The sequence below is a fragment of the Sceloporus occidentalis genome, unplaced genomic scaffold, assembly GCF_023333645.1.
Source record: "Sceloporus occidentalis isolate IW3139 unplaced genomic scaffold, rSceOcc1.0.p SCAF_6, whole genome shotgun sequence".
NCBI classification, from domain to species: domain Eukaryota; kingdom Metazoa; phylum Chordata; class Lepidosauria; order Squamata; family Phrynosomatidae; genus Sceloporus; species Sceloporus occidentalis.
In genome coordinates, this window is record NW_028316986.1 from 64,163,347 (window position 1) to 64,177,464 (window position 14,118).

The 14,118-nt window shown below is 39.3% G+C and overlaps 1 protein-coding gene across 1 annotated transcript in view; it reads right to left on the reverse strand.

The window, feature by feature from the left end:
• RYR2 (ryanodine receptor 2) overlaps positions 1 to 14,118 on the reverse strand; it is a 421,553-nt gene that overhangs the window by 254,652 nt on the left and 152,783 nt on the right. The window contains exons 9-11 of the mRNA XM_089529854.1: positions 13,277 to 13,376; positions 10,616 to 10,712; positions 2,083 to 2,157 (exon numbers count right to left, since the gene is read on the reverse strand). Coding sequence (XP_089385980.1) covers positions 2,083 to 2,157; positions 10,616 to 10,712; positions 13,277 to 13,376 — 272 coding nt within the window. The remainder of the gene's footprint in view (positions 1 to 2,082; positions 2,158 to 10,615; positions 10,713 to 13,276; positions 13,377 to 14,118) is intronic.

Genomic DNA, 14,118 nt, shown 5'->3' on the forward strand with positions numbered 1-14,118 from the left:
GTTCACAGAACCTTGTTTTTTCCAGATCTTCTCCATACATCCAGCTGTCACTATCCCTTCAAGATTAAAAAGGCAAGTAACAGGTTCCTCCTCAGTGCAGCACACTATTTGTCTGTGAAGTCAAAGGCTTTCATGACTGACATCCATAGTTTTTTGTGGGTTTTTTAGGCTATGTGACCATGTTTTGGAAGAATTTATTCTAGACGTTTCGCCTTCATCTTCAGAAACTGGTTGCATGGAGGTGTGTGAGGTATATACACTATGGCGGGTTACAGACCGCCATGAAAGTACGCGCAGAGCGCATACTAGGGTTAGGAAGGGGCGGTGCTTCCGCACCCCCCTAAACCTAGCACGCGCTCCACGGGCACAAAATGGCGGCGGCCATTCCACACGGCTGCCGCCATGATGGCGTGACGAAAGCGCCACCTCCAAACGAGGCGGCGCGGACGTGACACCATCGCTCCGCACGAGGGCACTTAACGCGCCCTTTCCATGGAGCAGGAAGGAGCTCTGAAACGGAGCTCCTTCCTGGTTTGCGTCGCTGGGCGCAGCCTTCAGACGGCTGCGCCCAGCAACGCAAGGGAAAAAGGGGCCAAGCGGCCCCTTTCTCCTCCTCCCTGCTTGAAGCCCCAAGGACACCCCTTTTCAGGCTGCGGGGAAGCGGCCTTTTGCCGCTTCCCCGCGGCCCGGAAAGCGGCGGATCGGGGCCTCGGAGGCTGCCGGTCTGGCAGCTGAGGCCCCGATACACTGGGGAAAGGTGCGCCTACAGGCCACCCCAAAGGGGCAGTCTGTAACGCGCCATAGTGACCCTTGGTTTAGAGGAAGTGATTTACACATTAATCTGTGTGCTGATCTGAGGCCTTGCTATTCACCAAGAGACCCACACACATTTTAACATGTAAATCACTTCTTCTCAGCCTAGGGTCATATAATATATATACCCCACACACCTCCATGCCACCAGTCTCTGAAGATGCCAGTCACAGATACAGGTAAAACGTCAGGAATAAATTCTTCCAGAACATGGCTACATAGCCCCAAAACCCCACAAAAACTACACTTCTCTTCTGCTACCAACAGGGGACGGCAGAATGTTGAATTCTGTAAGTCACTGAGGTTCATGGTCATAATAATTATCCATCAATTTGGCATTAATGTACTGACAATAAAAATCCTCTCCCGGTGATTGATATTTGTGTGTTTGCTTTAAAACAGTGTGATTGTTTGCTGAAAAGGATAAGCATGTGGGTTTATATAGGTAAGAAAGATAGAGAGAGATGGCGGAGTGTAAGAGAACAACAATCCACATCCCAGTGTTGTTTTCAACAGGACCATATCTATTTCAACAAGACCAATAATTATAATTGAACAGGTGGGTGCGGTTCAAAGATTCATATTATTATGCATTATACTACCTGTGAATGCAGATAACCCAAAATCACTATTGAATTAAAATTTATACAACTGTTCCCCTGATAAAAATCTTCTACTGTTTAAATCTGTAGTCAGAGATGGTGCGTTTCAAACTGAGCTTATGTGACAGTTCAAACACTAGTCTGTCATCCATCAAAATTTGGTTTAACAGCTCCTGTAGGAGAAGGCAGTGTACTTCTAAATGAGACACTAGGGAAACAAGCCTTAACACTAAGACTTCAAGGTCAATTTGAATTCTCAAACAACAAAAGAAGGAGGAAAAAATATTATTTCATTAGTCTGTCGATTTATTGTATTGTCACTGCTATCACAAGCCACTAGCATAAATAATAACAGTGTTACTATGCAACCTTTGCCATCTGTTCCTACCATTTATTGATCAATCAATTAATATTAATTTCCACAGGACTGGCTTGAGTGCAGCATTTTGAAGAACTGGAACTGTCATGTATTTGGCTCTTGCATTAAATTTCAAATGAAATTTGAATAGGGCATAATTATACATTATGATCTTGGTTAAATAATCACATTTTCAAAGTGGCCTAAAGCCATTGTATTTTTGTCTAGACAACATTTGCATTTTAGGGAAGGGGAACATTATTATCATAATACAATATATTATTCCCATGAGGTTGTTTTTTTACTTACGCAACTCTCAAAGTCTCCAGCCGCCAAAGAGAACGGGCATGGATCGACACAGCACCACCTTCATAATGGACAGTTCTAAAATACAAGAGGCATTTTCTGAGTTTCCCAAACTGTTAAGCTCAAAACAGGTGCAAGATTTCATTTTGTTTTTCCTTTCAGGAAAGAAAGACTACTGTTTCTAGTATACAAACATTCCATTTTCTCCTCTGATCAGAAAACTACTCAGTCAGAAGCAACGGCTAGATAAAATAAAAGGGATGAGCTCTGGATCTGCCTCCACGGGCTGGAGGGCCTTGGGGGCAGAGAAGAATCCTTCCCTTGGGGCTGACAGGGGGAATGCCTAAAGTCCTGTAAGGACTTATGGGGGACTGTCATCAGTTTGTTTTCCAGTAAACAGTCAGTTGGGGAGCAACCCATGGTATTGGATTGCCATCAAGGTCAGGTGTTACTGCCAAGGGACGGGCTGAGGAGGTGGTGACAGGTTGATACCTGGACCTCAGCTGGACTCACATCAGGTTGCTCCCCATCACCCATTGTTTGTCTCCAGGTTCAGGTCATTAAATAGATCAAATAAAGTGGCCCTCATTTAACCCAGTGCCTCGTTTCTGGTCTCGTTATTTCATGGTTGGTCACTGATTACACTATTTAATTTGATTTTATTCTATGCCATCTTTGTATGGTGTCTCCATATACATGCACAGGTATGTGCACACATACATATACACATACCTTGGATATATATGTGTGCGTGTCACATACAAACAACAACAACAAAAACCCACAACATGCAACAATTAATAAGCAGGCAATATGTTTGGCATGATAAAACCAAAGAAGTGTCCATTATTTCTGAAGTACTTTCATTCAAATTAACATCTTAATTATTTCATCTCTTAAGTGGATATTCCTTGTAGTATTTATAATAAAAAAAGCACACTGCAATAAAATCTGACTATTACAAAACATATGAATATTTATTAAATATGTTTTATTCATATTCAATGCTTTTCCTTGCAAGGATATAGGTGCTACAGTGGTGCTATGAGCTCCTACCATTCAGTTATTGTGTATAAAACAACATGAAGTTACCTGGGACAGAAAATGACCAAAAGTATCCCTAAAATAAATGTGCCAATTGGCACCTAAATGCTAAATACAGATTCTTGGATCCTCAAACCCTGCTACAGGTCTACAAACTTGCTGCACTTTGTAGTTATATATCCTTTAGGTTGTACTGTATAAAGAAAAAAGACATGTTAGAGCTCAAAGACCATGATAGAGTAGGAATGAGTGTCTCTATTGTCATCAGTTTGAGAAGATCATCCAAAACCTTTGATAAGAAAATAACCTGAAAAGCCTTGAGAAGGTTGTGTAGTTTAGAGGAGGGGAAATGGCTTCATAATCCATTTATTTTTCTATCACCTCCTACAAAAAACAACCAGTTTCTCTTGAACTGTGTCAGTCATCCATTTAATTTGCCTTAAAAGAACCATCCCCTAAGGATTGGAACATCCTAATTTGCTCACTAATATTGTTTAAAATTCACAATTCATTATACCCCAAGAGATAATTCAACATTTCCTCCATCTTTAAACTTTATATGTTTATTCTTCATTATTGCATTGAACATATTAAGTGGCACTATTGGGGTAGACTTCTAGGAGCAATCCAGAAAGAATTTTTAAAAATCGGTCTGTTTACTCTTTCATAGTACATTTTTCCTTCTTCGTGTAATAGGGAAGTTGCAATAATCTGTCTATATCTAATCCTGAACACAGAGGTCAGACGCCAAAATCTATTTAATTACAGTAACAAATTAGCTACGTAGATTAAAAATAGAGCACTGTACATAACATACCCCTAGAGAATTATTAGCTAATTTATGTTTCTCTTAACACTAATTGGGAACCACTAGGGAGAAACGTATCAGCAAGTTGCACAGACTACAGTACAGATTTCTGAACAATATAAACATGCTTTATTTATCAGGACAGAACATAATGGCCTGAATCAATGCATCCAAAACTAGAACCTTGTTTTTATGTATGTATACCTCTGTTCCACTGAATTCGCTGATTAAAGTGTAACTGGGTTCATGACTGCAAGCCTTAAATGGAATAGCTACAGTTGTTATAAATGCTATTGACCTAAAATGCCATCTGTTTCTACTTATCTGCTTAGTGCTTTTATTAGGCAATTTGCAGAGTTGTCTGCCAGTAGTATGCCTGAACTGCAGATCAAATTGCTTGAATTCTTGCCTTTAACAAAATTGTAGACATCATCCTACTTTCCCCATAGCTTCACAGAATCTGGGTTACCCCATGATACACTGTGCCACAGGGTGACAAACAGGTGAACCAACTAAAAGTGAAGCCTTATAATAAATTATGAAGGGTGCTAACGTCAATATAGATGTTTCATTCAATTTGTTGTTTGTAACAAGGGAAATGCAACTCACTTAACATATTAGGCTCTTTTGTGGTATAAAATTGAAATTAATAAATTGATTTAAAATCCTAAGTTATAAATCACGTGCAGTGCCTTTCCTGGGTCCAAAAGGCAACATGTAAATAATGTTATTAAAAATTAAATGTCACATTGAAAATATATTTTACATATATTAATTTTAGATATATTTATTATTTGCTCAAATTTCTAGTCTATTCTTTAAACTAAAGGAGATGCCTTTTCTATTACAGCTCTCCTAACACAGATACTCACCAAAATAAAATCACTTTTCTCTATACAAGCTGCTAAATATCAGCACCAAGTTGCTACAAACAAACCAAGAATCACAGAGTTGGAAGTACCCTGAGAGCCCTCTACTCTAACCATCAGCCAATGCAGAAATCCTCTGCTAAAACACTCCTGAAAGGTAGCCATCTAGTTTCTGTTTAAATAACTCCAATGAAGGGGAGTCTACCATCTTTCAAAACAATCTATTAAAAAATCAGAAAGCTCTTAGTGTCAAGAAGGTCTGAATGTTTAGTCAAAATGTATTTTTTATCATTTAAATCCATAGGTTTGGGTCCTATCCTCTGGAGCAGCAGAAAATAACCTTATTCCATCTTCCACATAAAAGCCCTTCAGTTTTAAAGAATGCTACCAGTTCCAAGCTAAGCAATCTCCCTCAAGTGTTCCTTAGAGCGTTTAGTTTCCAGAGTTTTTATTATTCTGGTTGTCTTCTTCTGGACACATTCCAGCTCATCAATATCATTCTTACACTGTGGTGCCCAGTAATAAAGATAAGGTCAGAATAGACTGATATTATTACTTTCCTTGATTTGGACACAATAATCCTGTTGATGCAACTTTATATAAAATTTTCAGAATATAAGGTGGGGGGAGCTCGAAAATGGCCACAGTCACATCCCTGCCATATGCAGCGATCGTATGAAAGCAGCTACCCGCTCTGATAGTCTTGGAGACAGGGAGCACTGGGCAGGCAGGGAGAGCTGACCAATCCAAGCAGGCTTTGTATACAACAAGGTTTCCTGCTAAGTACCTGCATGTCATAAGCATTTGAATTTAAATTACCATATTGAAATCAAATCTGATGTTTTTTTTTTAATTTTTTATTTGGTGTGCATTGGAAGAAAGGTAGTCTTATACTATGAGTACATCCCAAACTCTATATTTTTAACTGGAAAAGTTGGGGGTTGTCTTATATGCCCAGTCGTTTTATATGCTGGAAAATACGGGTATTTCAATTTCCTCATTGTCCAGATTGAATTTGTGTATTTCTTCTGTGGTCATTTTTTTTTTTTTGGGGGGGGGGGGGGGGTTCAACATCAGATCTGCCTTTGCATTTTCATCTTTGACCTTCCTTATTAACTGTTCCAATTCCTGAATGTCTTCTGCTAATATTATGGTGTCGTTTGCATATCTTGGGTTGTTAATGTTGCTTCCTCCTATCTTCACTCCTCCTTTTTCTGATTCTGATTTTTTATGATGTTTTCAGCATATAAATTAAACAAGTAAGGTGATACAGCCTTGCCTGACCCCTTTGCCTATTGGGAACCACTTTACTTCCCCGAATTCTGTTCTGAAGGTGGCCTCTTATCCTTGGTACAGATTCCTCATCAAGACTATCATATGTAGAGGCACTCCCATGTCTTTGAGTGCATTCCATAGCTTTTCATTATGTATACAGTCGGCCCTTCTTATATACAGATTTTTTATACACGGATTTAAGCATACACAGTTTGAAAATGTTCCAAAAAAGTATAAATTTACCTTGATTTTCCATTTTTTTTATAAGGGACACCATTTTGCTATGTCATTATATGTAATGGGACTTGAGCATACACGGATTTTGTTATACACGGGAGATCTTGGAACCAAACCCCAGCGTATAACAAGGGTCCACTGTACAATCAAATATTTTGCTGTAGTCTATAAAATACATGCTGATTCTTTCTTGGTATTCTTTGATGTGCTGCATCAGCTATCACATGTTTGCAATGTGGTCCCTAGTGCCACTTCCTTTTCTGAGTCCTGCTTGCACCTCTAGAATTTCTCTCTCCATGTATGGTTGGAGTCTATGCTGCAAAATTCTGAGCATTATTTTGCTTGCATGTGAGATTAGTGCTATTGTCCTATAGTTGCTGCAGTCTTTTGTATCTCCTTTCTTGTGGATTGGTATGTATGTCAAGCATTTCCAGTCTGTTGGCCATCTCTCTATTTTCCATATTCGTTGACATATTTCAGTTAGCACTAAAGTTTCATCTGTCTATAGGCACTGTAGCAGTTCAATTGGAATATCATCTGTTCCTGATGATTTATTTTTTTCCCATTTCCTTTATTGCAGATTACTCAGGCTCATTCTGGCTCTGGGGCTACTCTGAATTCCTCCCATTACCTCTGCACTCCAGTGTGAAACTGGATGGCTGTCTACACGCCACAATTGGCACAAATCACTCCCTCTGGGATTCAAAACAAGGCATTCAGCATCAGTTACATGGCTGGTCACCTTGCTGTGATGTCAGAAGACACGAGTCACACCAATAGCACTGGTCTGCACAATGGGACATATGTGTAAACAGTCACCCACTATCACTGGGGTGTTCCAGATTTTCCTGGAAAATCTAGAGCAAAAGGTAAGGGGTTCAACAGACAGGCAGCTAAATGGCGCCCCTGTTTTCCCAGATCATTGCCGCAGCAACCGCACACTGGCAACAATTTGCTCCCTTTCAGGAGCAAAAAGAATCTGCTGTAAGCAGTTTCCTGGAAGAGGTGCTATAGTGGTGCTCATGCACCATCATGATGCCCCTTCCAGCCAGCGCCATTTGGGCACTGTGACACACATGCATCATCATGGCATGCACCGCATAGATGGACGCCTGCCATGATGGTGACCAGGGCATGCAGTAGGGTTTGGGAGCATGTGAATGCTCCACCCTATCACAGCCCTAGTTCACGGTCAGGCTGGCACAAAGTGCCAATCTGTACCACTCTGAAGTCTTTTTAAATCTAGTTTAAGGAAGGGATGGGCTGATTTGGTGAGAAACTGGACTCACATCATGAAGACAGTCCATGCTGGAATCAGGGCTTTGGCCCTATGGCATGTCCTGGGTTTAGTTCTTCAAGGTCCAGTTATTTAAATCTGGATACTGATGTTTTAAAGTGAAAATTAAGCTTCCATTTGGGTTGTGTGTGTTGTGTATCTTCAAGCCATTTCCAACTTATCATGAAACTATCATGGGATTTTCTTGGCAAGATTTGTTCAGCTGTGGTTTGCCATTGCCTTCCCCTGAGGCTGAGAGCATGTTACTTGACCAAGGTCAGCCAATTGGTTTCATCGGTTAAAAAATAAAGTATAGGAAGTCTGTGAATCCACCAAAATGAAATGTATTTTTGCTTCCCGGCAGTGGAAATAAGAGAGGAAAACTTCATTCTTCAACTAGGGGAGTGGCTTGCCCTACTACACTCATCAGAGATAAGAACCATTTGAATGCTCAGGGATAGTATCTAGAAAAGGAATCATTATATATCTAAGCAATTATCCAATTCCTGGTTTCCATATTTGAAAACAGTGATGTCATCTTCTTCCTGAGTTGTCTTCTGTTTTTGTTTTTTTGTTTTTTTGTATTGTTTTGAAAGGATTTTTAATCAGGACTGAAATGGAATGTGATTTCACATCGAAGGGGAGAGATTAATTTTTGAAATATGTGTTCAGTTTTCTAGCTGTTCTGAGGCTCCAAAACCAATAATTTATATAGCACTTTATACTCATCAACCAAAAAAAACAACAACATGACAGTTACTACCATTTAGAGACACAGATGGAACATAATGAAAAAAAATGGCTTAGCTGGGTTGATCATTCAGTCAGTTTAATTAACCACTATTGTGGAACCTTGTTCCTGTTTCAAAAATGTATGCCAAATTAGCTTTAACGATCCAGGTTTAAGCAGTGTTGTTAATACTAAATAATGAATCCCAATGTGAAGTCAAAGGCTTTCATGGCCAGCATCCATAGTTTTTTGTAGATATTTTCAGGCTATGTGGCTGTGTTCTGCATGAGTTTATTCCTGACGTTTTGCCTGCATCTGTGGCTGGCATCTTCAGAGAATTCAGCCACAGATGCAGGTGAAATGTCAGGAATAAGCTCTTCCAGAAAACGGTCACATATCCCCCCCAAAAAAAAAACCCACAAAATACAATGCATCCAAATTTTACTGAATTTTGTAGTAACATTAACATTTCATCTGTATATTGTTAGAAAAGGCAGAATATCAATGGTTCCTATAAGAGATACCACCACCCTCCAAGCCAATTCCTCTACAGCTCAAAACACCATGACACATAATCATTATTCTCCCTCTAGGTTCCACATAAATTGACAGAGTGGTTCTTAGATTATTCTCCATTTCAATCTCTGTTCTTACTAATCCCTGAGGCAAGCTCCAGGTACTATGGGCAACAGGAAATTTCTATTCTCAATGCTTTGATAAACATAAGCATCAAACAGATCATTTTTCCAAGCCACGGGCTAAGGAAAACTACAGGGCTCCATTCCGTAGTTCCTGAAGACTAAACCCTATGTTGTTTTTAAAAAATAATAAATTACTATGACCACAGCACTATAAATGCATACTGATTTATTTGTTGGTTGGTTTTGTCATCGTATGTTTTATTGTACTGTTTTATTTTGCCATTGTAATTATTATACTTCTGGGAGAGAAAAATCAGTATATAAAACATTTTAGTGAACAAACTGTTGCTTTCTATGAACTTTATTGCATAGCGTTATGATAACGTTCCGGGAACCGAATGAGAACAGAACGCAGCAAGGTTTACTGCACAGTTTGGTTGCCATTGAGTTCCCATTCCGACCTCAAAGTGTTGCAGGGTGAGGACGATGAGAAACAGTTCTCAGACAGATGGAACATTATCATACCGGAACATGAAACATTAGTGCAGTAATCCTATCTGTTCTTATATCTGTTCTGTCAGTCCTCATGTCCTGACTGGCTGAGACAATTTCCTCCTCTGCAGTCCTAGAGTGTCCAACTAGAAGTTGTCTGAGGTAAAAAGATAATAGAGTGATGACATTACAGCATTGCGCCCGAGCTAAAGAAATGTGCATGCGCCACAGCAGTATGAGAATATAAGAACACACTCAGCAAAAGCACCCATTCAAAGGGGGTGCTGTGCAATATAATATGTTCCCAATACATTATCATCTCATTATTACTTCTCTAATGTGATGAATCCCGTTCCCAGATCGTTCTGCCACAGAACATTTTCAGAACTCAATGGGAACATTACAGGTTCTGATGCAATCATGTATTCTTATTGGGACAGATAAGAATACATGAGCCAGTTTTTCCCCTCCGTCTCCATTATAATTTAAATGGTACCAAATTGTTCTCCCTCAATTTTATATACAGATGTTTAAAACTTCTGTGCTCACAATTACTTCATTTAGAACATGGTACATATACTAGAGCCAGTGTGACATAGTGATTTGACAAGTCTGAGTGTTGGACTATGACTCTGGAGATCAGGATTTGATTCCAGCTCAGACATGAAACCCACTGGGTGACCTTGGGAAGATCACATGCCCTCAGCCTCAGGGGAAAGCAATGGTAAACCACCTGTGAGCAAATCCTGCCAAAAGAACCCCAAGACAGGGTTACTTTAGGATATCCATATGTTAGCAATGACTTGAAGGCACAGAACAACAGCTACTACTACTACGTATATGACCAGCTCATAGTGTGTGATTGTATTTGGAACAGAAACCCTTTCTATTCTTCTGCCTTGAAATGTAAAAACAAGAATAAGCATACACAATCACAAACCTATTTTGTTTTCCTGTAACTCTCATTGTCATGAAACTACACAAACTACAATGCCAGATGCTTTGATAAAGGCATAGCTAAAGTTGATTAATGGTACTATAACTCCCTACTCTTCCCTTAATATTAGCAAGTTCATGAGAAGCCCATCCATCTAGCCAGCCTATTTTGAAAAGCAGCTTGTCTAGCTGAGTCTACTCTTTCAACTGTTTCTTACAAATATTTACCTTCTTTGCTCTTCTCCATGTTCTCCTGAAGGAACAGTCAGGCATTCATCCATGTGGCCATGTAATAATCTAAGTACATCGCCTCCGATCAGATAACCTATAGTGAAAAGGAAGGGTAAATGTCATATGTTTTAGAATTAATCAAAAGTCTATATCTGGAAAGGGCTTAATCTAAAGCAACATCAAGACTGCTATCTTGTTGGCTGCTTCAGTGACATTGGCAGCAATGGTAAAATGGCAGCAGGCAGTGTGATAACAGTGAGGAGAGGATGGCCATGAGAACCATTTCTACCTATTGCAATCTCTTCAAGAGCTGACAGGGCACCTTTTCCAAGAAAAAGAGGCAGCCTTTTCTGCCACCATCACCACACATAATAAAGACAGCAAGAAAGGGTAAAACAGCAGCACATAAAGCCAAGGCAAAAGCAGTAACAAACTAAAGCTGTTCAAAGTCTGGGAACGACAAAAAATATTTTTAAATGCCTGAAGTAATAAAAAGGTCTTACTCTGTTTCAAAAAAACACTATAACACAGGGGGCAGGCAAGCTTCTCTGAGATGGCATTCCACAGAAAAACCTATATTTAAAAAACTTTTACTATATATACTCATGTATAAGTCTAGAAATTTAGGTCAAAAAACTGACCCAAAAAACCTGGGCCGTCTTATCCATGGATCAATGTAAGTACAGTGCGCCCTTGTTTTATGCGGGGGATCCGTTCCGGACTTCCCCACGTAAAGCAAATTACGCATATGGTCGAGCCCCATTTAAATAGATTTTAGAATGTATATTTGCATATGCATAATGAGATGAAACATGATGAAGCTGGCAAGAAACTGGGGATCTGTGAAATGGTGTGAGGCATGGATTTCTGCCATTTCACAGATCTTCACATCTTTCTCCAGCCACATCTCTCTCCAGCCTCACAAATGCAGTACAGGTACATACTATGCTATTTTTGTTGAAATTCAAAACATTTGGGATTTTGGAGTATTTTAGATTTCAAAATTCCAGATAAAGGATACTCAACTTGTACTATGGTTGTATTAGCCAGTTCCAGTTAGTATTCTAATCAGCAACATTCTAGCCTGACTTTGGACTACCTCATGTTTGCTGACTGCTTTCAAAGACTATAAACTAAAAATATTTAACTAAGACTTTACTCAAGTGTGAGTAATTATCATAAAGTTACATCTGTCCAAGTATGGTTTTAGTTCATACATAAGCTGAAAATGATTAAAGGCTCTTTGAACCAAAATGTCACTATTGCTTGTAGCTACAACGATGGACCTAAGACCAAATGACAAAGCTAATCTTTTAGGAGGACTGCCACCCCTTCAAAATGAATGCTACTTAACTGGGCAGACAAACCACACTAAAATAGTACATCTGTCTTTTTTGGACTGTGTTTCAATTTATTGGTTTTCTTCCATAATTCTACCCAGCACTGATTCAGAACATCAACTCTTTAATCTGGATGCCCTCCTCATATTGGTGATACCTTAGCCCACATCCCTGGGTAATCTCCAAATGGTTTAATGTAGATGTGAAACAAAAGCCTGAAGACCCCACAACATAATTGCCACCAAGCAGAGCAGAAATTCCTTAACACCTGCTTCTTGAATTGGTATCATCTGCCTTCCTTCTCCTTAATCATTCATTTCACCAAGTATAAGTTCCTGAGTAAGACTAACTGTGAAGGAGGCACTAGGCAGGCTTGGCTTCAAGACAGCCAGTTCAAGTTCAGAGAGATTGTGAACAGAGGCTGCAAGGCAACACAATATATTGAAAAGGCACAAGCTTCCCTCTTGAGAGATTCAAACAGAGTTTAGATTCAGACAGGATTTGAAGTTGGTACATATAGAGTTGGTCTTTGATACTGACAGAATGTTGAGCTGACACAGACAGAATTTTGAGTTAACAGAGACAGAGTTTTGGATTTGAACAAGAAGAGTGAACTGCCCATGTTACTGGAGAGCCTAAATAATAGAATATTACCATCTATTATATTCTCATGCTATGTTTAATAAATCTAATTTTCTGTTACTGTTTTAAACCTATCTCTCTGGCTGGCTGTCAAGTTTGAATTGGAGTCAGTCCACACATACCAAACCTAAAGAACCCACACATCAGCACAGTCAAAAGTCCACATGCATAGGGGTCACCCTGAAGCCCAATAACCCAACCTCCCAGGGAAAGAATTACGGGATCAAGGTCAGAGAGAGTGGCAGGATTCCTAGGGATTGGAATTTTAGGGCCATCCTGAATAAAAGGGCCTATCACTCTAATCTGTCACACATCATGAGAAGGCACTACTCATTGGAAAAAACAATAATGTTAGGAAAGGTGGAGGAAGGTAGAAAGCGAGGAATGCCACATGCTAGATGGATGGACTCTGTTAAGGAGGTCATAGGTATGAATTTACAGAGACTAAGCAGACCAGTGAAGGACAGGGAGTCTTGGAGAAGTCTCATCCGCAGGGTTGCCTTGAGTCAAGATTGACTCGAGGACAGTTAACAACAACATTCTAATTGTATTGCATATGTTACCAGCACAATTATTTGTAAGCCCTTCTTGTAGGTAGTAGTAGTAATAGATGCTTCTTCAAAACAAAATAAATAACTGAGAACATAATTACCATTATTTATTTTATCAGTGTTACCTTGAGCTACTTCACTTCCTGAACTTATTGGTGCAACACTCCAAAGTGTTTGCTGGAAGGCTGCATCAACACGCAAGCTGCCATTGCCATAAGATAAGTGCTGCAACCACAAGAGAAAAAGAAAGGTCATTATTTAAGTACAACAATATAAAATAGTCATGCTGTATTTACAGTTAGTTACATTTTCAGTAGATTTTCAAAGGACTTAAATAGATAGATGTCTTCACACCCAACACCCAGCACTCTGTTGTTTAAACTATCAATCAATGCCTTGCCCATCATTCACGTTTCTCATGTCCTAGTTAGTGTTTAGTATTAGATGTTACAGTCACTGAGTCCAGAGTCATGGATCAGAAGAAAACAAGCAGTAAAAAGAGAGTAAAGACAATTGAGTGAGACAGAATTAATTCAAAACAAATTCATTCTGTTCAGTGTGATTTGGCAAGAGTCCTTCAAACTCTCTTGCCTAATGCAAGAGTCTAGAATAGTAACTTTCTGCTATTGAAATTAGGAAATGAGAAACCAGCACCAGCTACAATAGCTACAATGGGATTTAGAAAAAGAAAATTAGTTACACAGTAAAGCTCTAATTCCCAGGAAGGTATTCTGGAAAAGATCCCTCATTTGCTAAAATCTCCACACATTTAATTAACACCAACTGTGCTAATATCACATTTAGATGGAATGGGTCCTCGCAAGTTTAATGGTTTATAAACCATAAACCATGTGTAAGAGGATTTGGCCTCATTTTTTGTCTCTAAATTAGCTCCCAGTGGTACAAACTTACTCATACTTAACTATTCTATTTGAAAGAATCTTAATGAAGTTGCTATTGTGTTACA